Below are 25289 nucleotides of genomic sequence, written 5' to 3'. Positions count from 1 at the left end.
GTGACATTTAATTTTTATTTGTTTTCTTTTCTTTTTTGATATGAATCATTTAGAAGGTCTTCAACAGGGTGCGCTGAGGTACTGCAGGGGGAGTTGCAAAATATTTGGTTGATTAGACATTTTTTATATTATATTTTTTCCTGCACAAATTCAAATTTCTTTAAAAGCTACACATTAATATGAATCCAAAATATTTCAGTGAAGGGATAAACGGAGGCAGAAGACATAATATTGTTTCACACAGGGCGCCACACTAGTTGAGACCCGTCAATCTAAGCTTCCTGTACACAGCAGGCTCCGCCCCAATCGCTGCTCAACCAATTATACATCTGTCACTTATATACACACAATAGCAGTTAAGTATGTTTATGAATTACTGCAGATGCACGGTCACCATACATGTTAACATAAATGTTGAAATAAAAAAAATAGTATCTGAACCTGTGTTTTATTTGATTTAGATTTGCATTTGATGTAGAACACATATAGTAGGTAGGGGGGTTCGAAATTAATCTTGTCATCAGTTTGAGGGTCCTTGGCCTGAAAATCGCTCAAGACCCCTGATTCAGAATTCGAGCTGGTGTATGAACCGTGGCAATTTGTGCGACTGGAAGCTTCACCCTCGAGAATTAAACGTGACGACACAAAGGCGCGAATGTTTTTGAAAAGATCCTTTAAGAAAGTGCGCGGCGCTTGAACAGTTTTCCAACTCATTTTAAGCCGACGTCGCCTCGACAGGTCAGACAAAATAACTCGGGAGGGGGAGAAGGACTTGAAGGAGCGGACTCACAGTGCTAAGCTTGCTTGAGGTAATGATGATGCGCCGCTCGTGCAGCATGCTGGCGTAGAGCTGGAGCATGTTGTTGATGTCCACGGCCACAAAGTACTCTGTCAGGTTCCTCTGGAGATAGACAGGAACAGAAGGAGATTCAGGTATATAACAAACTGTCCTGGCACAACTTGCTTACAGTGAAGTGTCAACGCTGCAGACGGTGAGAGTGTGCCACACAGAGACATTCAGTACTGGCTGGAAAAACAGGACTTCCATCTCTGCAGATGTGGTTTTGCAGTAAAAACGGATGAGAAATACGAATTTAAACCAGAGATAACGTGTCAATTTATCCGCGACTGTAGCGCTGCTAACTGTTCTCGTCGGGCCTCCCTTGCCACAAAGATTTGAGTTAAGATTTTAACACAAAACCGACAAAGAACATGTGCTCAGCTTGAATCTTCTAACACCGGGGTCTGCCATTGAACTTTCGACATTAAAAAGTGCGAGAACCACGGGAGATGAAGCCGAAACAAGGGGATGACGCAATAATTTCAAACGGTGACAAGTGTATTTGATTAAAAACGATTAGAGGCAGGGATGTTTCCAGAAGAGAGGGGTTTATCTTCATCTCCTTTTTGTCTCTCTTTTTTTTTTTCTTTCTCTTCCACATGTACTTACACTCTCAGGGATAGTTGGCAGTCCATTGATATCCGGGGCGATGAAGTAGGAGTGCTGCAAAAACACAAACATGCAGGAGAGAGAAGAGGGAAGGTCACAAGTGAAACACACCACTCACATAGAAGAGAATGAGAAGGGGGGGTAAAAAAAAAAAGGCCTTTCACTTTGTTCTATGATTTATGGCTCATCTTCAGCTCTGTCTATATGAATTGCTGAGCTGGTGTCTGAACTGTGGCAATGCTTTTATCAGGCCTACAGAACAGAGAAAGCTCAATAGCAGCTGAGCTCCCCATAGACGCAGACTGGGGTGATGTCTCCGGTGGAAAACTGAGTCTTTATTTAAGCATTAAAAAGGCTCGCGGAGCACCAACACACACACACACACACACACACTGAAAGTCTATGTGCGCATGTGTGCATCCACACAGACACTCACACACAGGTTGTTTAGAGGATCACAGGGCTGCCTGTCTCACTTTGGGAGAGCAGGGCAGGTTCAGTGTTCAGATCAAAGGGGCCTGAGAGAGGTGTTGTTCGGAGGTAGACAAACCACCAAGTGAAACACACCATTGTGTCTCTCTTACTCACACACACACACACACACACACACACACACACGCTCTCCTGTATCCTGAGTACACCTGCGTTCCTCTAGGCCTTCACTCAACCATCTGTTGCAGGCCTTGAATTAAATCCACTGCAGCTCCAGCAGTAGATGCTCTCACACTGGAAACACAGTGTTTTCAAGTTAAATGTGAAGCTTCATTCAGATTTCAGTAAATGGCTGCGAAATCACTCGAGCCTTAAGAACACGAGAGCCGGCTGCTAAATAGTGCAATACAACCTGTGCTTACTTTGAAAGGATGAGATAATAAATTGGGGGGGAGAAATGCAAACTTAAAAATGTCCTGAATAAAAGAAAAATGCATCAGAAATATTTAACGTAGCAACACAGCAAACACACAGCAAATAAAATGATTACGAATGTGCGAATGTGAGAAGCTATTCCAAATCAATCAGCACCCCAGCGTGAGTTAACCAACACCACAGAGAGGAAATGTCTCTGATTATAGAGACGAGAAAGACCATCAGACCCAGGTAATAAATGAAATGAGGAAAAAAAAAATAAATAAAAAAACTTCATGTGTCAGGCAACACTGTGACAATCTGAACCTGATCCGTGACGTTATTTAGCCTACGCATATTTTTACCACATAGCATTTCGCTGGTTAACAGTTGTCTCGGTGCCTGACACCTTTATATTAAGGGACGACGGTTGAGTTGAATAAAACACTGTAATAATTTAAAAAAATAAAACATGACTCGTAGCCCTGGAACGTTTAGTTTAGTTTAAACCAAGCTAAATATTTTACTCCCCGAGCGCATGTGTATTAAGTGTGGAAACAATTATCCTGAGTAAAGAATCGTTTTATTCCCAGAGGATGGTCATTGTTGTAGTAGCACACAAACACAAACCAAAGTGGAACCAACATCCAAGGCTGTTTCCCTCCGAGTTTATTTATTTCTTTTCTTTTTTTTTTCCTGAGCAAAACATACACAAGAATACGATTTGTCTCCTACTCCTACACAACCTGCTTTATGGTAAGTGAATCCGTTTAAAGATTTGAAGTAGTATATGTAAAGTTTATGCATATATTAAACCTGTATAACTTAAAAGTACCTACAGAACAACCGATAAATTGTTTTTTTTTGTTTGTTTTTTTTGATGTGGAAGGTAAAAAAGATGATACAGTGATAAACTTTAAGAATAAATGTTGACCAGAGGTTGATTTTCCTGTTTACAGCAGAAACATTTATTTCATGTTAGAAATGGTAATTTGAATCAGATATTAAACATCAGCCGAGCAAATTATATTCATTTGGAGCTATTTGCCAACAGCCAAGGAAGACGCAAACTAATATTTATTTATTTATTTTCCTCTGTAGTGACATGATATGGAAAAAAAGTAAAGTAATATTTCATCTTTTTTTGTGCTTATTCTAATAAAAACTTCTCTCTAAGTTGCCAAGTGCAAAGTCTTTTTTCTGAATCTCAATGAACTTTGCTGGTTTTTGGTTGAGCTGCAGCAGAATGGGTCTAGCAGCTATCGATCCTAATCAAATAATAACTGAAGAAAGAAGACGGCTGGACAGCGAGCGGGTATCAACGCTCACGTGCCAACTTTATGTTATGTTATATTAAATAACCTCCTCTCATGTGAGAAATTATATTTGAAGTTGTACATTAAAACTTCTCATCTTTTCTTCCTTCGTCTGGAGCACTTACTGGAGCGCTTTCTTGGAACATAATAATAAACTACTTTTAAGAGCCTCCAGTTTTGGCCAGAAATAATCTTTGCTCGTTTCTCACATTTCACATATAATACGTTGAATGGAAAACCTGTTCATATAAGACAAAATAAAGTTTACTAGTTAAAAAGTTATTGAAATTAAATACCTTTGTAGCCAAAAAAAAAAAGTAGATAAATAAATAAATGGCAGTAAAAGATCAGGGATGTTGGCGTAAAGCGTTTACAGTAACTACAGTACATCGTCCTTTCTTGTGCTCCGTGCGCTAAATAATAATGTTTCCCCGTTGGTCTATAAATTCGCGGCGTTGCTATAATCACAAGCCGCGCTCCTCAACCCATCCCCGGCTTTCATTGGCTGTTTGCTTGCTTATCCGCTTTTCTTCTTGGTCTTTCGAAGACTTGTTTGTATAAAAACATTGAAAGTGGGTTAACTGGAAAGGCATCAAGGAGATTTTTTGAGCACAATTGCCTTTGCTTTATACATAAAGAGAAGGAGAGGAAAAAAAAAAAACTTTTGATATTCAGAGAGAGAATATAGCAGTGTGGAAGGGCATTAATCATTTACAAAGTTTGATTGTTTTCCAGAGGAGAAGAAACATACACCAAGGCCCAGGATAGTTTGTTTTTGTTACATTTAAAAAAGATAGCGCAGCTTATTTGGCCAAATTGGAAATCCGTGGCTCCCATGCGATTAGTACAGCAGCAGTTTCATATTTCACAGCAGCCTCCTTCCCTCCTCCCTCTCCTCCGCCGCTCACTCATTCTCCTCCACTCACCGGCTCCTTGCTTCGCCGATCTCTCAGCACTTGCCCAGTGGCAATATACAACTGCTCATTCTTGCACAATAAGAGAGAGGGGAGAGAGCAAAACAGGGTTCACACATGAAAGGGGACAATGATCCTTCTTCTCGGCTGCCACGATAAAAAAAAACACTCTTTAAGGGAATAATTCTGCTTCATCAATTAAATATCAAACTAGTGGCGTCTCCAGAAAAAAAAAGAGATGAAGCTATCACCTCTGCTCTCCGGAGCTTCTATTCCAATGAAGCTCTGAGATTGAGATGAAAAGGTTTTTTGTTCACATATACGGCGCATGACCCAAAAAAAAAAAAAAGAAGAAAAAACCTGACACAAAGAAGAAATAAATCACAAGGAATGTTAATTGACCTTGTTAACCTTCACAGAGATATATTGATTACCTCCTATTATTCATGTTGTGTTGTAAATTCATCTGTGTAATTAGATGTGTATCCTTCCGAGACCCTGCGCTGCAGAGACGGGCTACAGCTGCTTGTTTAATTGGTCCGAGAAAAGGAGCGGTGGTCTTCAAGTACAAAGGCTAACGCCGGCGCTCTTTTGATCCCATTACGGCGCGTCTTAGCCTGAGCAACTAAAATATTGAGACGCCGGCGAAAAAAACGTAGCGGCGTTGAGCTTAGCACAAAAAAAAAAAAAACATTACGCTTAAACCGGCTAGGGCTAATGGAAGCGACAACTGTTTGAGAGTGAGTGTTTTATGCATGAGCTGGAAACAGTCAAGGACAGATTGTGTCAGAGTTAACTCAAACACGGGACCCAGGCCCTCGTTAAGCCATTCCACTTTTTTGATAAGCGGGAGACATGACGAGTTGTGAGAGGACCTTTCAAGTTTAAACATGTCCAGATCGGGCTTATCACACGAAAACCTGTTAGCGCTACTTCTCGTTTTCCCAAACACGGCGTCGGTCCCGGGCTCCGCGCGCCGCTCTGTTCCTCCCTCCTGCTCTGTGTTTGCCTTTCCTTCGTTTATCTCCTCCATCCTGACCTCTTGTTCCTACTGACGTTCAGCCTGCTTCCTGTTTCACCGTCGTCTCATCCTCAAAGATTCTAATTGTTCCTCCATTTTTTGTCTGACTTTAAAACTACTTCAGCCAACTGTTACCGACGCGTGCGACTCTCGCGGTCCCCCGTCCCGCTCGCCTTTCTTCCCGTCTCCATTCTCACCTGCTTTGCCTCAGATAAGGGGGGGAAACGTAACATCTATACTCACCACACTCAGGTTGACTGGCGTGAAGGGCTTTGGCACAGGCAGATCATAGAGAGAATTCAGCATGTCATTCAAGTCGTTCTCCTTGGGGAGAGAGACAAACAACGAGAAGAAGAAAGGAAAACGGGGAGTTTTTATTTACTTGTTTTTGTTGATGTCACAAGTTACATGTCAATCTTAAACAACAGCGCCGGGACAGCCGCCGCCGCCGCCGCCGTTCCGCAGACCAGAGGGCAATCCTGCAGCGAGGCCTGAAGGGCTCCACAACATCCGACTGACATGTGTTTAACGAGCAATGGTGAGGTTAAAAGACGTCTGAGTGTTAGGGGCTGCAGACGCTTATTATCCGGCGGCGTTGATTTATGGCAGAGAGCGGGGGCTGTCGGTAATTAAGCAAGGGGGTCCCCCCCACTCCAGAGACAGGGGCTTCGGGAAGCCGTCGGAGAGCTGGTTCGACCACAGAACAGGCCCCGAGATTATTCTTCCAGCATTTATGAGCTCCACGACAACACTGCTGTTTACACGCTCGGAGCTGCGAGAGGGACGACAGTTAAACTAAACCAAACTACCGGGAACACGGAGGTTGCACTTTGTTGTTTGTTTTAGCTTCTTCTTCTTCTTCTTTTTCTTCTGCTTTCCCCAAGAACTTAGTTTGGGTTGTGGCTACGAGCCGCTGCTTGTTTGAGGAAACGAGCGTGCGCGCGAGCGTGTGCACAAGCCGCAGAGCGATAGAAGCAATGGGCGGCTACATACAGTAAAGGAGGGAGGGAGTGAGGGAGGGAGGGAGGGAGGGATGGAGGGAGGGAGGGAGGGAGGGGTGTGAGGGTGCGTGGAATCGAACAGCCTCCTGTCATGAGAGGCTCAATGCTCACACGCATGGTCAGCAACACGGCCTGGGGAAACAGTTCATTTACCCCTCGCCTTAAACCCTCATCGCTCTTCTGTCTTCCCTCGTCTGTCAACATCTCCCTCTCGCCTGGAACGGACAGCGGGGTAAATAGAAACCAAATCATGCACACTAACACTTCAGCCACCCAGGCTTTCCAGCAATCTCTCCGTCTCCCACACACACACACACACATAAACTATCCGATTCTGTTTGTTTTTCTCTCTCCATATTAGATTATTCTGCCCAGTTCCTTTCAGGATTTGGCGCATGCACGTCGAATGCTTATGAGATGTGCTTGTGACTTCGACTTTAGCGCGGCGCTTTGTCCTGATCACTGTTCTCCGAGGATCTTGGAAGAAGCAGTGACTACATGACAACTGAAAGTGGTCCCAGAGCTCCCCCGCATCTCCGCCTCGCTCCCTCCTCCCCTCCTCCCCCCCGCTTCAGTCTAAACAGTGGAACATCACCTACACCCTATGCACTACACTCTGCACATCTCCCCAGTTTGTTGCATATATTACGTTTCCCCTCCCTTTGCTAGTATGCAGTGAATAGTCAGGGGAGGAAAAAAAAAAAAAAAGACTTTTGAGAAGTACAAGCGTTCGTGGGTATGTGTGTGCGCGCGCGTGTGTGTGTTTTTATTTTTTTATTTATTTTTTCCTTAACGATTTGTTTTCCAGTAAATCATCAGGAATGACTTCCAGTGTCAGATCAGCGTTTGGTCTGTGAAATGTCAACATTGTTGCCGCTAACAACAGGAACCGAGTCGGAGCCAGAGACGGGGAACAAAACTTGCACACAAAAGATAACATGCGGCATGCGGAGGAACAGAATGGTGGTGGTGGTGGCGGTGGTGGTGGTGGTGGTGGTGGTGTGGGGGGGCAGCCAACCACAACACCGTTTCTAAAACAAACCGTGGGCTTGTTTCTCAATCAAATCGTGCGACTTTTTCACGTTTTACACTGCGCCTTATGCACACAAACGCATGATCAATCCAGAATCCACGGTTACCTGTTGTTTTACTAGGTAGTCTGCCAGGGTGTTTAGCAGCTTGTAGTAGATTTCAAACCATGGTAGGTAACTGCAAGAGTGAAGGAGAAATACATCATTAACAAAGTACATTCATTCAGTTTATCATCATCATCATCATCCACAACAGGGGAGCGATTAAGTGGATACCCCCTACCTTCTATATGTGTTCTATATTTAAGTTAATGTAGTGCTATTTATAAATATACATTATTATTACATATATGCATTCAATATTAAGCTATCCCTTATAATTTTTTGTGTAAATATATATATATAAAAATGTCCAATCAACCAAAGATTTTGCGACCCCCCTGCAGTACCCCCACTGACCCCCTAGGGGTCGCGGACCCACCATTGAAGAGCTATGATCTACAATAAACAAACAGGACGTAAAGAGCAAATCAGTGTGTTATGTGTTTGAAACATAAGCGTCTCCAGAAAACGTAATTGTGTCATAATGTCTATCAATAATTTAACTATATGACCCGTTGCTTAACGATCTAATTCATGCAGAGTTTAGATTCTATTCCCAGCTACACCAACTCAGCACAGAGTCATTGTTGCACTGAGAAAAAAGTAAACGCTGTCTAGTCCTTATTATGACATTCTTTCGTACCCAGGGCCCGTAGCGTGCTACGAATTCCTGTCATGTCTGCTCTTTAAACCAATAGGAAGTGGAGAATAGGAAAGAGGGGGGGAAAAAAACAAAACAATGGATTTTAGATTCTTTCACAGACAGAAAAAAAACAAAAAAAAACACCATAGCTTTCATGTGATGCGGAGGGATGCTGTGGTTTACAAGCATGCTGCTCGCAGATGCACAGGATTAACAAAAATGCAGCCCAAGATGCCTCCTGCCTTCCTCCCCCCTTCCTCCACCTCCTCCTTCTGCCCTTCTCTCTGCTACTTTTTATGTCCTTCACATATTTTAAAAAAAAAAATAAAAAAGAATCTCTTCCTTATGTAATTAATGTAAAATAAATTAATTCATTAACAAGCTCAAAATAATTCACGCCGCGGTGTTTGTGTCAGAGCTAATCGCAAAAGTACACCCACCATAAGCTAAAAGCATCTGCAGCATGGCTTTCTTTACAAAGTTGACATATTCTTGGCCAAGTCGACTCGCTCTCTACGTGGAAGATGGCCAAACATTTTCTTTTGGCGCAAAAGCTGCGAGGGCTCAGTTCATTTAATGTTATGCAATCAAATAATAAAAACATGGTGTCCTATCAAGTTATTGAATTTTTACTTAGTTTGAGGTTTTAACATGCAGCTTTAAACACCGCATGTATAATGACGCTGGACGGGAACTTCTTAGCATCGCGATTAAATAAACACAGCCTCCCATTAATGCTTCATTAACTTGTGTGGATGCGCGGGCAAGAAAAATAAATTAGAAACCAAATGAGCCAATCAATCAAAAGGAGGATTTTTATTTGATTCCGGGGCGAATGCGTAAATAGCTCCGACTGTCACGGGGAGACAACTGTTTTATTTTTATTAAACCTGGCAACGAGCTTGATTTTTCCCGAGTGCACGGGGATAAATTAAAGGGTAAAGTTTGGAGTGTGTGAGTTTTCACTCCTGCTCGGGCGGCTAGGCCGGAGACAGAGGAGTTTCCAGGGCCATGGGTCACTGGCTGCTCTGCAGACTGGAATTAACAGACAACAAGAAAAACAATAAAGTGAACCCCGATGCAAATTTTCATATCGCTTAAATCCGCATGGGGGCCAATGACAGGCCCGGGCTCCCGGAGAAGTGCAGCCATGCGCGCCAATCAGAGAGGCCGAGTGACCATTAGTCTGAAACAATCAGCCTCTTAACGCGCCGATACTTTGACATCTGCATGAAGATTCACCGCAATCAGGTCACACTTGCAGGAGAGACCGCGCGTTAATTTACACGCTGACCGGATATCAAGCTGAAGACCTATATCTGCCACGTCCACCGGTGCACAAACGCCAATATCATATGCATATGAGATGAGTTTACATTTTACACAAGCAGTTCAGTCTGGGGGTAAAAAAATGTAACTATGACTTGTGTTTAAAAAGCTTGGATAGTGGGCATTAATGCTTCATTTTTCACTGCTGTACGTAAATAAGACTCGCTGCCAAAGGAGTCGGCAGGGCTCACAGATCTCACAGTCATTAACCCCCCCCCCCACAGCGGCCCACCCCCACGCCACGGTGCTGTTTCAGAGCACGATCCCTGATGAAGCCACAATTGATCAATATTCTCCCAACACACTCCTGTGATCGGTAACTTTCTTTCTAAACTGCCATCAAAGGAATATATATAACGTAAAGCAGCATTGTTGTGTTCCCCTTCCTCCCCCCCTCTCCTCCCCCCTCTCTCTCCCCCCGCCTCTGCTCTGCTCTCTGTACATGCAAAGTTAAACTTTGGAAAGCTCAGAGAGATACTCCTACTCGTCACAGTTCATTGCTCAGATCTGTTTGTGCTTCGCAAATCCTCCGATAGAGAGAAAGAGAGAGGCATCCATCACTGGAGTGTTCGGTGCGTGGGGGGGTGAGGGTGGGGATGGGGGGGGGCGCCGCAATCTCCCCTGCCATTTTAAACACATGTCTTCTCAGAGTGCCATGCACTCGGAGAGCGAACCGGTTAATCTGCGGCCCGTTCCCGGCCCTCCACCCCGGAGCCATCCATCCATCCCAGGCTCAGACCACCAGACGGGGGGGAAACTTATTAGGACGCGCGCGAGCACGATGAAAATCTAGAGTGAAATAAAACAAACACCGCGTACACTCCTACGGCGCTTACCGACTAACCCCGGCACCTTTAAGTGTTTCGTTAAATGTTTAAACTGGAGCCGTTTCTGCTGCCATAAAGTACCTGTTGGCTTTTAAGCGCGACACTAACTCTTGTTCCTTAGATGAGTCCTAAATCTTCTTTAGTGCACAGGCACATGTAATAATAAGTCATCTTACACTTTGTAGACGGCTCGGTGGAAGATTGCATTACACCTTTATTTTCCCGGGTCATGGGTTAAGTAAGGGGGAAGGAAGCGTCTTCCAGCGAAGTGACCACTAACCAGAGCAACACGGGTCTTATTCTTAAGACTTAGTCGCCACTTAAAACCAAGTAAATCCTGTCGTTTTTTATCTATTTATTTTTTCATTTCCAAATTAATTAAAGATCAGCAGTAAATCTTAAAAATGAGAAAGACACCAAATGGGAGAAAACAGCACAAAACAAATCCAGTTAAACTTTTTTTTTTTCTTTTGAAGGTCTCTGAAGGGAGCGTGGTCCTTTAGGCCACGACTCAAGCAACGAGACTACAAAGAGCTGTCCACATAAAACTGTCCCACTCATTAAGGCACTTCCTCCCGTAAGCAGAGGTGACAATTTTACGATCCCAGCACTTCAACAATCACAGACTCAAACTGTTTTAATTACTTTTATTTTATATTGCTGGGAAATGGGAGATTAAACGAGTATAAAGTGGAGGGCCTGCGCCTCCGCTTCCCGCTTTACATTTTAACAAGAGCAGTTTTAACCGAGGATGAAGATAAACAACTTCTAATAGTTGTATTTTATCCATTTGGCTTTAACAGAGGAAGCGTGTTGTTATTTCAGTCTTATATTGAAACAGGAAACTCTCAAAGAATAATAAAAGAACGATAATCAACTTCTGACCGGCGACGTCGAACGGCAGGGCTTCATTTGCACATTTCTCGAGAAGCATTTTTGTGAATATTTTGTACTTATCTCTTCCTAACACAGAGGAGCCGTTTAAGAATTTTAAAATAAATAAATAAATAAATAAAAGATAGGAAAGAAAAAAATGCGACTGCGCACAAACAAATTTAAATTAACACACACACAGAAAAAAAAATACTTTCTATACGTTATTTTATTATAAATGAAGCAAGCCGTGCAAACTACTCAGAATGCATAATGAATTTTATACATCATATGTCAAATGAATTAGCATGTCTAACTCAGCGAGAGGGACAGGGGAGCCTCTGCTAATTGGCAGCGAAGCTTCATGCATAATTATGGGCCAAGCGTCTTTGCTGTCGCACCGTGGCAGTAGCCGAATAACGAGGAGGAAAGAGAGGGAGAGGGAGAGGGAGAGGGAGAGAGGGAACGGGTGAGGTAGAGAGAGGGGGAGAAAGAGCGAGAGAAAAGAAAAACAAAGGCCATGGAAGCTGGCCGGGAAGGGTGGGTGGTGGGGTGTGGGGTGGGGGAGGAGGAGGGGGAGGGGGAGGAGGGACACTGTTCTTCACAGCAGCTCATCAGGGCAGCGACAAACCCACGACTGTCCATCAACACACACACACACACACACACACACACACACACACACACACACACATACAGGAGAGCTGCTCTACACAAACAGAAAGAAAGGGAGAGGCTTTGTGCTCCATTTCCAGTTTCTTGTTTGTTAAACTGCTTAATACATTCATTAAAAATTGATCTATTTGGTACTTTTTTTCTTCTTCTTCTTCTCCTTCTTCTTCTTCTTCAGTTTATATTAAAGTGCGCGATACTCGCGTCCACCGAGAATATCAGCGCAAAGTGCTCCTTCTTTGTAATGGTAAAGTAATTACATCTGTAAAAACATTGTGTCAACACGCAATTACATGGGAATTAAACGATAATAGCCTTTGTTGGAGAGTAATTATGCGAAGAAAACGCAATTTTTCCTGGGTTCCGTGTCCTCATTTACGCGCGCTGTGATGAGGAGAAACGCACCTATGAGATATCAAAAAACCCGCTAAACTTTTGGATAATTATAGGCACATCACTAACATATTTGTGTGGGCAGATGAGAATATAAATTTGTCGTCCTGGCATAGTGCAGTGTGAAGTGTGAGAGTGAATGAAAACGCTGTCTCAAAAAATTCACATCTAAGACGTGGTAAAAATTAATTTTTTTTTCGACATACTTGATAGATGAAGGCAGACGTTTAAGGCGGTTAGATCATTTGATTAAAAAAAGAAAAGAAACCCAAAAAAAAAGAATAAAAAAAAAAAAACAGCAGAACAGACCATAAGTTATTTTAATGCGCAAATAAAGACAGTGGTGTCTGGATGCATTTTCACACATATTCTTTTGATTTTGTAGCAAAATGTGAAAGGACATGTTGGCGTTTGTGAAGTGCAGCCCACCCTTTAACACATCCAGTTGTCTCTATTTTGACATTTGTTAATTTACTGAATTTGGAAATGTTGATTCTTGTAAAAAAAAAAACACACAAGTGTAATGATGCCCAGTGTTAAAGGCTCAGTTTAGTGCAACAGCATGAATTAGAATGAAGCTAACTAAATAACTGTGACATGATTCGGTGTGTGTGTGTGTGTGTGTGTGTGTGTGGTTGTGTGTGTGTGTGTGTGTGTGTGTGTGTGTGTGTGTGTGTGTGTGTGTTACCTGAGCAGACATATGCAGACCCGGCAGCCTTGGGTGAGTCGACAGAAACCAAACCTCTGTTTGCTGTCGATGTCCGTCAACACAAAGGTGAAATTCTGCCCCACCTGACTCTGGGAAACCCTGGGAGAGGACAGGAGGGACGCAGGCTTCACACAAACGCCGCATAAAAAATCACAACGCACGTGCTAATCAGTTGCACGTTTAAAATGAAAGATTAAATTGGCCACGCTGGATCAAAAGCAAAAATAAATCTTACCACGAGCAAAAAAATCTCGAGTCAAGGTCCAAATCTGATGTCATGTATTTCGTGCTACAGAAACTGTTAAAGGCTTAAGGTAGGATCCATGAAGCTCAATGCACTCCCGCGCCACTAGATGGCAGCAGCTCAGCTTCGGAGAAAGACCCAACAGTCCTCCCTTCACCACCGCCTCCGCCTTTGCATCGGGGAACGTTACTTTCCGGCTGAATTAAGAGCCCGGCGCTTCTCCGAGGCCTGATTGGACGTAAACTCTGCACGGGACGCTCATTGTGTGGGACACATGAAGCGGGCCTGTCACTGACCTCATGGGCTTCATAATTAATGGCATAATTATTATTGTCATGTCGTTTTTAGGGTGGAGTTGTGTTGGTTTTAAAGCTACAGTAAAAAAATAAAAATAAAATTAAAATACATATGCATGGCAAAAAAAAACAAATCTCACCCATGTGGACACGAGTACAATAACAAACATCAGTGCAGGTTGACTGGCAGTAAACTGGCAGGCTACAATATTAATGAGTGACGGTACTTTATAGTTAACAACATCCGTGTAACGCATCAAACGCACACATTATTTTATTTTTTTTTTTAATCAATGTGCGCACCTTTATGGTGGAAGACGACATCAGTGTGCACAGTGTGTGTGTGTGTGTGTGTTTCATGCAGATGAGATAAAAGTGAGCGCCTTTAAAAACAAGGAAGTAGAGGAGGAGAGGAATCGTACCTTTCCACGTCAAAGGGAAAGCAGAACTTTGGTATCGTCTGAAGGACCTCCTGAGAAACCAGAACAGAGAAAAGACACACACGTGTTTTTAGACTCACACACACACATATTTATATATATATATTCACACATGCATATAACACCAATAATAACCGTGTATTTCAAGATAAAAACCTCTCGGGCTTCCTCTAAGTGGGTGCTATCAACTGGCTGAACAGAATGAGGATTAATGCTAAACGCTGCTGATAGCAATCTGACAAGACTCTTCACATCCTGAACGCCGCAGCCTAAACGCACTTAATCCAAATGAATGGGCAATATAAACCACTTCATTTGGCGGAACAGAGGGGGGAAAGGTTCCCTCTATGGCACGGATGGGGGAAAAAAAAAAAAAAAAAAAAGAAAAAAGAAAAAGAAAGTCCACAGCTTGAATAATTAGCAGTTAATAAGTTCATCGATTATCAGGTGCCAAAGGGAGATGAAAGGGTGAAGGAAGAGGGAGAGAGAGAGAGAGAGAGAGAGAGAAAGAAAGAGGGTGAGGAGAGAAGGGGGACACACACACACAACACCGGGGCTATGGTGGCAGATTGTAGTGACAATGGGCTAAGCAGCTCTGTGGGGTTAAGAGGTAGGAGAGGGGGGTACAAGCCTTCGGGGCTTTACCTCCCAACACCTCCCTTGTGGGCTGGGGGAGTGTAAGGGATGTGGGGGTGGGGGGGGGGGGGGGTCTGCATGCTCTTGAAGCGAGGTGGGAGAGGAGGGGAGGAAGAAGAAGAAGAAGAAGAAGGGAGGAGGAGGAGGAGGAGGAGGTGGGGCGGCACCTTTTCCACCAGCGGCATATGGATTTAGACAGGGAGCAGGAACAGAGCGGAGCACCATATGGGTGAGCTGCTCCAGACCAGCCACACAGCCACTGGGCTCCGGGTCCCAGCTCCGTCTGGTCTGGTCTGGTCCGGTCTGGTCTGGTCTGGTCTGGTCTGGTCTGTCTCCTCGTCTCTCTGGCTACTGACCCGGTCCAGAACAGGAACCGGGCGCCAGGTTTTTTTTAAGCCGTCTGTCTTTCTGCTACCTCTCCTCCTCCTCTCTCTCAGCTCAGTTCTGTCCAGGCTGTGTCACCACGTTCAGACACTAATCCTGGGGGGGCGGAGGGGGGAGACCGGGGCTGAACCCCTACACTCCGGCCTTCCTCCTCCTCTTGCCAGGCCCCGGCCACCGAGCCCGAGGTCTGTGTCGTCTTTTCTGATCGAACACCCGTCGCTGTTGGAGCCGTGAGTGATGCTGCTGCTCCACTATTTCTCTGCCCATCCATCTTTCTTTCCCCGTTGCCTCCCCCCCACCTCCTCCCTCCCCCCCCCCCCAAGAGACTGATCCGGACGACAGGTTGGGTGTCTCTCCCGCTGCTGCTGTCTAAGACCCCCCCCCCATCCCCCTTCCCCTCCCTCTCCCCTGCCCGCCCCTCCTCATCCAAACTTAAATCTGCCAGCCCAACACAACACAAACATCGCCACAGACAAGCGAGCAACAGCAACAACGAGCTACGACAGAAGGTGTGTGTGCATTTGAGTGTGTGATGTATGTGAGCGCCTGCCTCCTTCAAGGACTTTCAATCCGAGGGTGGTTAAGACTGTACGTTTGTGTGCGTGCGTGCGCGTGTGTGTGTGTGTGTGTGTGGGTGGGTGGCTGGGGTTCGACCGGGCTATACGTTTGAACGTGCCCACATACGGAGCGTGAGGGAGGGACCTCCGGGAGGCGAGGCGAGGAGGGGTGAGGCGGGGTGGGTGGGAAGTGGTTGTTTTTACTTATCGGGATCTGTGATAAGATTGAGAACTCGACAAAGGCGGAGGGCTCGGTGGCAGAGGAGGTCTCCGTCTCTGTTGTGGGAGCGTGTGCGCGCGTGTACACGTGTCGTGCGCGGGCTGTAAAAGCTGTCACACACATCAGAGCTGACATCGCTGTATGCGTTTGCTACTATTATTAACCACCATGTACGCACACCAATATGTTCCAGAGAGCCCTCCCTGGTGCATTGCATATGGCACACAAACCCAAACAGACACATGCGCACACACACACGCACACACGCTCGCTTTCTCTGCAAATAAAAACATTTGACTTGCCAGATTTCCGAGTTGTCACAGCCCCGCCCACATCAGGTGTCTGTGTTAGAGTGACAGCCGAGGGGTGGCAGAGACTCTGATCTCATACAGGACCAGTGTAACGTGACATAGAACAGCAGACATGTTATCTATCTATCTATCCATCTATTTATATATATATATACGTTCTGAGCATCAGTCTTTGTGCTTCATAGGCAGCATATAGGCGCTGTGAAATAGCTGTCTTCAGCCATTAGATGGACCGGACGTCTGAGTCCCGTGAGACAGGTCCTTCGACGCAGTTTATGAGATCAGACGAGATCTATATTTTTCTTTATCTTTTTCTTTATCAACCGGTTTAGAAACGCATTTACATTCCATAACTGTCAACACCGTCAATTAACGGTCCGCAGCCTTAACGCCGACATTTAAAACACTGAAAACTGCAAAAAAAGTGCTTCAGTTTAGAATTATTAATAAAGAGACTTAAAAATAAAACTTCACAAAACGGAGCTAGTTATCGTTTATCGTGTTTACTAGAATGTCGCCTGATGAATAAATGAACGTTTCAACTGTGGCAGGTTTGTTGCAACTACAACAAAACACTATTTTTTATGAAATTTCTTCAGGAAAAGTCTGAAAAGTCAGTTTTTTATTGGGATATAATATCAATACAAACTCAAAAGGGGGCACCAACTAAGAGCAAACACAAAGAGATAAAGCACCATTATCAGCAAACATGTTGTTTTAACTCTCACATGCATAGAAAACGTTGAGGAAAAGCGTCACCAAAATTTGGAATATTAATTATAAATTTGCCATTTGTTACAAAACTAATTTTGATTAAAAATGAGAAAAAGCTAAACTATTATCTGAAATAAGGGCCCGACCATGTTCACAGCCCACAGATGTTAATGTGTTAAGTTTCCATTGGGACTATTTGTGTGTTTGAACAGTCGTAAAGGCTCGTTTCTGTATAATTTGAGCATCTACCTGAGACAGATGCCACCGGTGGCGCATTTTTCTTCAGTACAGGTGAATCGACCCTTTGTATAGAGCCCCGCGGAGCCGCTGTTCAAATATTCCTTTCTGTTTTAACCAAAGCTAAAAAACCGCTTGTATGTGATTCTCGGCTCACGCTCTCTCTTCTCCTCGTCTGTCGGCGCGTTTCCCCCGTTTTCCTACATCCTGCGTCCTTACCTGTGTTACGGGGAACTCATTGGCATGTGCGGCTCTCCTCCCTTGACTGGGCCCTATACCACAGGGATATCTAAACACGAGCGCCACAAAGGGGGTGTTCTTCCATAGTTTCTCAGTGCAGTCAGCGCGCACACACACACACAAACACACTCACACACACGCATGCATGCATGCACGCACACACACTTCCCCCCTACTTGCCATTTTCCCAAGACAAAAGAAAAAGAGGCAGCTAATATATTTGCGCTTTGCAAGGAGGAGGAGGAGGAGGAGGAGGAGGAGGAGGAGGAGGGAGGAATCTGCTGCTAGGCTGGGCTTGGCAGACGCTGGTGTGTGTGTGTGTGTGTGTGCTGTTTATCGTGAGTGGAGACAGGGGTATCACTCAGTGAGACAGAATGCTCTGGGTTCCCCCAGTGGATGATCCTGCTATCACCGCACCACGACGCTACAGCAGCAGCAGCAGCAGCAGCAGCAGCACCGCTACCCCCGAAGAATAGCGCGGTACTGCAGGGAAGAGCAACAAACTTTGCAGCGCGGGGCGACGCTTTCCTGCTTTCATTACTCTTAAAAATAGGCCTAAATTTTCACTCTTATTCCCGCTCCTACCCTAATTCCTTTAGAAATAATTGTAGTGGGACAAGCTATATATGGTTGAGCATTACACCAGGCGCTGGGGGTTTGACACGTGACAGATCACGCTGTGCGGGCTAGGGCTCGACTGTCTAACACACACACACACATATATATATATATATATATATATATACACGTATGCCCTCCTGGACTCTCACCGTGGCTGAAAAGTGGGAAAGCCGCAGTTAGATCACAGTTAGCAGCCGGGATGATCTTAACCAGTTTAAAAAAAAAAAAAAAAAATCATAAAAATGAAACGCTAAATGAAACTCTGCATCAGACGTGGTGTTTCATTTTGGGTGTGAACTTCGCGAGCAATATTCACTTTCCCATATGCTTGCAGAGAAAGAGCGAGGTGCAGAAATGTGGATGAAGCGAAGGAAGGAAGGAAGGAAGGAAGGAAGGAAGGAAGGAAGGAAGGAAGGAAGGTGTAAAAAGGGAAAACAGAAAAAATCCAGTAGCAGGCAGAGAGACTGTCAGAGGGAAAGGATGGACAGCATAAAGAGGGACGAATGAAGAGAATGAGAAGCAGCTCGGTTCATGTCCCTCTGTCTCCCTATGCAGCCAGGACTCCTCCCTGGGGGGCTCAAGACTTTAAGCCCCTGCCCTGCTTTATATTCCCCCGACTACTGCAGCCAGATCAATGTTGCTAGCTACCCAGTGTACCTCAGCCTGGTTCAGCCCCCTGAGCCCTCTGGACAGGGTGTAGTTTCAGGAGGAATGGAGGCTGGTGGCAGGGTGAATTTGTAAATCTAACACCAGTGTACCCATATTAGAAGCAGATTTAAAAGGGCTGCACCATTTTTTTTTTCGTCTTTTTTTTTTCTTCGATGTGTTGGCCCATTACTGCAATTCAGCGATACTTTACGTTACCGTCAGCTGTTTTCAAAGCGCGTCGTCCTGTTTTAAATTTCTGAATGTGTTTCTCCACCGTACGATCCATCACGGCGAAACACCGCGCCTGTTTTTATTTTTTGTCAAAGTTAATTTATTATTTCCTGGCAATGCAATTGTAAGCGAAGACTGATTTGAAAAGTCTGTTTCGTATTACCACACAAAAATAACATAACTCAGAATAATGCGGGCAAGATGTTCACTGTGATGGATTACCTAATTCAAGTTACGGATTTTTTTTTTTTTTTTGTACCGCATGGAAATGAATTGAAATCAATTAAAGCTGGGAAGGCAGTAAAACATAAGCCGAACACCCAAAACAGAACGGCATGTCTCACATCTGTGCATGACAATACAACTGTGACCTACACCCAGTTCTGGACCAGTGTATCACTAAAAGGCAGCTAATGTGTGTGAGGCATCGAGGCTTGACTCAAACGTTAAACTGGCTTTGAATGATTGTGTTTGTCCAACAGTTCAACCAGAGACCGTTAACGTCACGGTGCCAGAACACCACAGAGAGTCAAAGAAGTAGTCGTTGGATTGTTGGGAGGAAAATATTATTTGAAACAGGATTAGTTTTAACGACATTCAGGAAGATATACGGTACGCTGGGCCCCAGCCTGACATGGACCTCCCCAGAAACGGAGCGTTGCCTTGTAGAGACACAGCGGCTGTGATTGGTCCAAAACGCGTTTTTATTTTCTGTGTCGAAACGATTTCGGCAAAAATGAATTTCTTAGCTTCAACTCCAGAAGTACCCAGAGCAAACTAAACAAAACATGCAGTACGCACAGTGCACAGGTATAATATATCACACTAACTCCTTATGGCATGCTTGGACGAGTTGGGAGTTATTTTTGGAAAGAAGAGCCAAATTAGACAAAACCTCTAATCAGGGGTCTTCAGCATTTTTTAGGCCAAGGACCCCCAGGCTGATGACGAGATTAAGTAAGGACCCCCTACCTACTATACATGTTCTATATTAAACTATTAAGCTATTCAAATAATACATAGGTTCAAACATGTGCAACAGTAGAGTGGCCATGCAACTGCCATAAACATACATACCATTGCCTTTAAACATGGCTAAATGTGATTGGCTCAGCAGCATTAGGGGCGGGGCCTAACTGTGTACAGGTGGCTTAGATTGACAGGTTAGTGTGGTGCTCTGTGTGAAACGTTACGCTGTTGAGACGGCTCCTGTAGACTGAAAGATGACGTCTTCTCCCTCCATTTATCCCTTTACTAAAACATGTTGGACTTAGGTTAATGCGTATTTACAGAACTTTAAGTTTGTGGGGAAAAAATTGTAGGGGGTAATTAAAAAAAATATGAAAAATGTCTAATCCACCAAAGATTTTACAACTCATGTCTCATGTTATTTCATTCAGTGCTTTGATGATGACTGTACTATAAGGGAAGCCAAAGTATGGATGACTTCCATTGAAACAGTCCTGGTGAAATGGAGGTGAGTAGTGTCATGACGCCATGGTTCATTGGTTCATCACTCTTCTGTTTTGTTTTGTTTTGTTTTTTTCACAGTTCAACTGTTCCTGGCTCCCCTTCGGACAACAGTGCAATACCGAATCTGGCCATGTGACCTTTAGAGGGGCGCTGTTTTACACATCGTAAAACCATCAATAATAAGAGAAGAGAGATAAGAAACAGACACAACAGAGAAGTGACGAAACTGTTAAAAAGAGTGTTTTAGTTTAATGTCAGGTTAAAAAAAAAAAGAGGAAGCATGGCTTCCCTTGGCCTCCAGCAGAAAACGCCACTGATAAAAAATTAATTGGTGCAAGTCGTCTACACCACATAATTAATTACCTGTTTAATGAGTCATATTAGCAAAGGATGCTTCTTGAATCTTTAAACTACGACAACTCGGCAAACTCCACCCAGCCGCTGCCTTCAGCCAGTGCGCACGGTAGCTAAACTCCACATAATGTGCCTAATTTGACGCACTGTGAAACCAGATAAGTGCTAAATCTTTACCCGACTCCTTCCCACAGCTCTGCCTCCAAATTCCCTCGCACTTCAGCGCCATTAGATCCTTATTATGGGAAGTGACTTCATGAGACGTCCTCATTAATAATGCCGCGCCTCTCAGGACGTTTCATCTCAGGCCACGCAGGTAAAAGTTGAGCGAGGCCATTTTCACGCGTCAGGTACATCTACATACGCAGTTCGTTTTTGCAGCAGGCAGCGACTCCAGCGGCACGACGACACAGTCAGCGGGGCTACCGACACGTCGGCGCTGGAAACCACACCATCCAAACTCACCCTTCCCTCACCTCTTCCTCCCGCACGCTTCCTTGCCCTCTTCATCACCTCCTCTCTTCCTTCCCTCCATCCTCCGATCTCCATCCTTTTTCCACCTCCCTCCCAAACCCCCTGTCGTCATCTTAGATCCCCCCCTCCTCCCCTCCCTCCCCGCCCTTCCTGCGTACCCCACCTTTTCCTCACCCTTACCAACACCCCTCGTCCCCTCGCTCGCCCCCCTTTTCCCAATTAGTCTGTCTGTGTGCAGCTACCCAGCCGATCTCTGCCCATCCTGCCGGTGCTGGTTCGCTCACCCAGCCCCTCTGGCGAACATGACAAAGAGAGATCCTCAGTATTCAAACAGACACACTGCTTTCAAATGCCGAATGGCAGGGTCGACCCGGGTGCAGCTTTAAGCAAAATATTCAAATTCTCAGCCTTTCTTTTTAAGAATTTGCATGGATATGCATTCATTTGCAACGTGTAAAGGCACAAGGACAGCTGAGCCTTGGTTTTTACGGCGAGAGGGAGGAAAAAATAAATAATGCAGAATAAAAATGTATGATGGCATGAAACCTTGATTGGGGAGACGGGCGCAATAAAACCAAGCACAGAACTGGAAAAAAAAAAAAAAAAAACACAAAGTTACAAACGCTCGACTCAAGGCAGCTGAGCTGATGGTTGTTGTCAGTACTTCTGCTAAACAAAAAGGAGCGGGTCTGTGATCTATTTCACTATAGAGAGAAAAAAAAACTTCCTGAGCAATTTCCTGTTTTCTTCAATAATCTCCAGACTGCATCAGATACCGAAAGGTTACTCGATGTGACAGCGGCATCGTAAGAGAGAGACACCGCCTCAAATCTATTAACACAGGAAGAGACGGGGTGCAACAATGAGGAATATAGATAGACGGCCAGATAGATGGAGATGACATGATGAGCAGCTCTGCCAAATGAAACAAGAGGCCAAATCCAATTTCTTGATTTTCCTTTTCTTACGGCCGCCCGCGCTCGTACCGTTTTGCATTCAAACACGCGTGCGCGATCAATGATTTAACCGATAAATACTGAAAATGTAGAAGAGATTAATCTACTGCCACGTTACTACAGACCACAGCGCATCAGCTCGATGCTCTGCACAATTCAAATGAGTAACTCGGACCAATAATGTTCACCAGGCCACTTCATCACCCCGCTGAGCAATACTGCTGTTTCCTAGCCGAGGGACGTAAATGGAGGCGTGGTGGTCGCTGGAGGTATCGTCTGAGTCATCTCACACTTAAGGACTGTTTGAAGATTGAAGGAGAGGAATGAATCCTTCATGTCAGGATGTATCTGCTCACTCTTCCGTGGACGACCCTAACCTCCCACCTTTACACTGGAGATGATTCTGCACAGCGCTTATACCTGCGTATAATATGGCTCATAGAAACTACTTCTTCACAGTCAAAATGCTGCCATTAACGTGCAATAAGAACATCCACGGGAGAAGTAAATAGAATTGGTAATAGGTGCATTTATATGAGCCCACAGCTACATTTTTACAAGCAGCTTAACAAATTTATAGGGGTGAAAAAGACCGTCTGAAAAAGTCAATCCGATGCGAAAACTTAAAGACGCGGAGCGGGGAACGAGGAGGAAAAGACAAAAACCGAGGGAGAGACACAAAGACGGTGACGGGCAGGAAACAGAGGAGATGCCAGTGGAGCCAGATTTAGCGGTGGAATAAAAAAAAGAGAAACTCCAGAACAGCGAGGAGAGGAGCAGAAGAACAATGGGCAGAGGCAGAGCCTCCTCTGGCCGCTGCAGACCTCAGACCCTGCAGAGATTCCTTTCATTAGGCTTTAATAGTATGCTGCCGGCTTGCCATTCTGACCTGCGCTCTGTGCCGGTAATAAGAACGGCCTTCAGAGCCGGACCAAAGCAACAGAGCTGCTTGAGAGGGGGAAGGTGGGGATGCGAGGGTGGAGAGAGGTGGAGGGGCACATGAGCCTATGAGGTGCACTTTCAAACTGACACGGGGCCGTTACATTTTCACATTCTCGCTCACTCTGCCCCGGCTGATTTGAGATGGGAGAGACGCGGGGAAAGAGGGAGTTTTGTCTTTTTTTTTTAATTCCCTCTCAGTTTCTGGTCCCAGTGACCCCTCCGGTGCAGAGCGTCTCCGGTGAAGGAGGTTATTTTGATTAACAACAGTCTCGTGTTATCAGAGCGATTCCTCAGGAGGTGTTGAAGGTGGCAGATTGATCTTCTGGCCTTTTCAAGCACTTGCCAACACCTGACAGGTAGAGCGTATGTGTTTTTATATTCATACTGTATGTGTACGTGCTGCCACTATAGCACGAAGGGAAAAAAAAAAAAATGTGTTTCTAATCTGTACTTCTGAACCCTTAAGGATATCACAGAGCCTAAACCAAGGACAAAATGAAGGCCTTAGCTCGGGCATCCTGCAGCACTCGACGCGTTCCCGCTGCCATCAACACCTTATATTCACCTCCCGCCTGGAAACGTCACTGAGACGTTAGCGGCCCCGGAAGCCGTTGCATTTGCCAGCAGTTTTGTCCTTACTAAAGTTAAACAAGTGGAAGTAAATTTTTTTTTTTTTCTTCAGGCTACAGCGTTGCGTTCACGTCGCAAACGGCTTCAAACCATTCGTGTTAATAAGAGGGACAACGTCTCCTTAACCTCCCGCCGTCCCGTCCCAAACTCGGTCCCCGTCTATTAGCGGCTAATGAGCCGCCTCCGACGCGACGGCGTTCCGCCGGGGCGGCGTTCCGCGCCAGCCGCCGCGTGGCACTCATTTATTTCCTGTTTATTCCGCTATTTGGTGTATTTACGTTGTGGGGTAAGAGGGCATATTGCTCGGAGAATGAGTATGCGGCGTCAACAATAACACTGCACATTATTCCAGTGCTAATACCCTGTCCTGCTGATGTCCTTTCTACATATCACAGATGGGCTCAGACAGGGGAGAGCGGCAGTATTATGCCTCTGCTGAGATCTTCCACTGAATATATTACCATGTGATAGGGGGAGATGTCTCACTCCCTAACACACACACAGACACACACACACGCACACACACACACTTGTAGTGTTGGGCCAAGAGAGCTGCATATGCCCCAAACATACAAGCATGGGTTTCATTAATGAAGTGCCAGGAGGAGAGGGAGAGGGGATATAGAGATAGTGTGTGTGTGTGTGTGTGTGTGTGTGTGTAGTAAGCAGCCGGGGGGGATTTCCTTCTTTAAGCTTTCAACTCCCACTGGGCCTAGCTCGACTGTATGAACCCTGATGTGGGCCTGCCTCTAACACATGGCGTCACACACTCACACACACACACACACACACACACACATATGTGCACACACACACAGACACGCACACAAAGAATGTATACACTGAAGCTCAGCAGGGGAGCAGTAGTGCAACACCGGCTCCTAAACATTTGGCCGTGGTCGTCTCATTGACAGATGTACATGGAATCTAGCAGAGAGGGTCAGGTCATCTCTGCGTCCTCCTCCTCCATCCCTCCCTTCCTCCCTCCCTCCCTCCATCCATCCATCCATCCATCCTCCTCTCCCCATTTGTTTGTCATTTCTTCCGTCTCCGTCTCTGGCTGACGCTCGTGCCTCTAACGGGGTAGTTGAGGGGAAAGCATGCCAATTAAGCCACATCGTTACATGTGTGATAGCTCCGTTGGCAACGGCCGTCCGTGGCGAGGGGTAAGTCTGGCATCTAATACCATAAATATGAGCTTCCTGGTTGACAGGAACAACCTGTTTCCGAGCGCGGAGCACGCTTTCTTCATCTGCGACCGCAGCCGTAAACACTGGCGGGTGTTTGGCAGCGTTCTCACATCTAATATATATTTCTTTGGGATAATATATTCAGCCACGGCACACGGTGAAGCACGGCGTGTAAGTGTTAAACAATGAGCTCTGGCAATCGCATGCAAAATGCAAGGTTTCATTGTGAAACATAAGAAGGTGGAACAGTGTTTTGCCACATCACTAACAACGTCCCTGTTCCCTAATCGAAGATTTCTGTTCCCTTTGCTGCGGACGCATGAGTAAAAAACTGCTTCAAAGAGACTATGAAGGTTCTCACTGT

At 45.1% G+C, this 25289-nt stretch overlaps 1 protein-coding gene across 3 annotated transcripts in view; it reads right to left on the bottom strand.

Annotated features, from left to right (window-relative positions):
• The window catches only part of dennd1b (DENN/MADD domain containing 1B), a 113635-nt gene that overhangs the window by 53017 nt on the left and 35329 nt on the right, over nucleotides 1-25289 (bottom strand). For 2 of the 3 annotated variants that reach the window (XM_047586558.1, XM_047586561.1), the window contains 7 exons: nucleotides 14090-14139; nucleotides 13107-13226; nucleotides 7688-7757; nucleotides 5791-5871; nucleotides 4539-4598; nucleotides 1451-1504; nucleotides 791-901 (listed from right to left, as the gene is read on the bottom strand). In XM_047586558.1, the coding sequence (XP_047442514.1) occupies nucleotides 791-901; nucleotides 1451-1504; nucleotides 4539-4598; nucleotides 5791-5871; nucleotides 7688-7757; nucleotides 13107-13226; nucleotides 14090-14139 (546 nt within the window). The remainder of the gene's footprint in view (nucleotides 1-790; nucleotides 902-1450; nucleotides 1505-4538; nucleotides 4599-5790; nucleotides 5872-7687; nucleotides 7758-13106; nucleotides 13227-14089; nucleotides 14140-25289) is intronic. The other variant, XM_047586559.1, reaches the window with a different exon arrangement.

This window comes from Mugil cephalus, chromosome 6 (genome assembly GCF_022458985.1).
Source record: "Mugil cephalus isolate CIBA_MC_2020 chromosome 6, CIBA_Mcephalus_1.1, whole genome shotgun sequence".
Classification (NCBI taxonomy): domain Eukaryota; kingdom Metazoa; phylum Chordata; class Actinopteri; order Mugiliformes; family Mugilidae; genus Mugil; species Mugil cephalus.
Note: the sequence above shows the minus strand (reverse complement) of the source record. Positions and strands in the feature narration are given on the sequence as shown.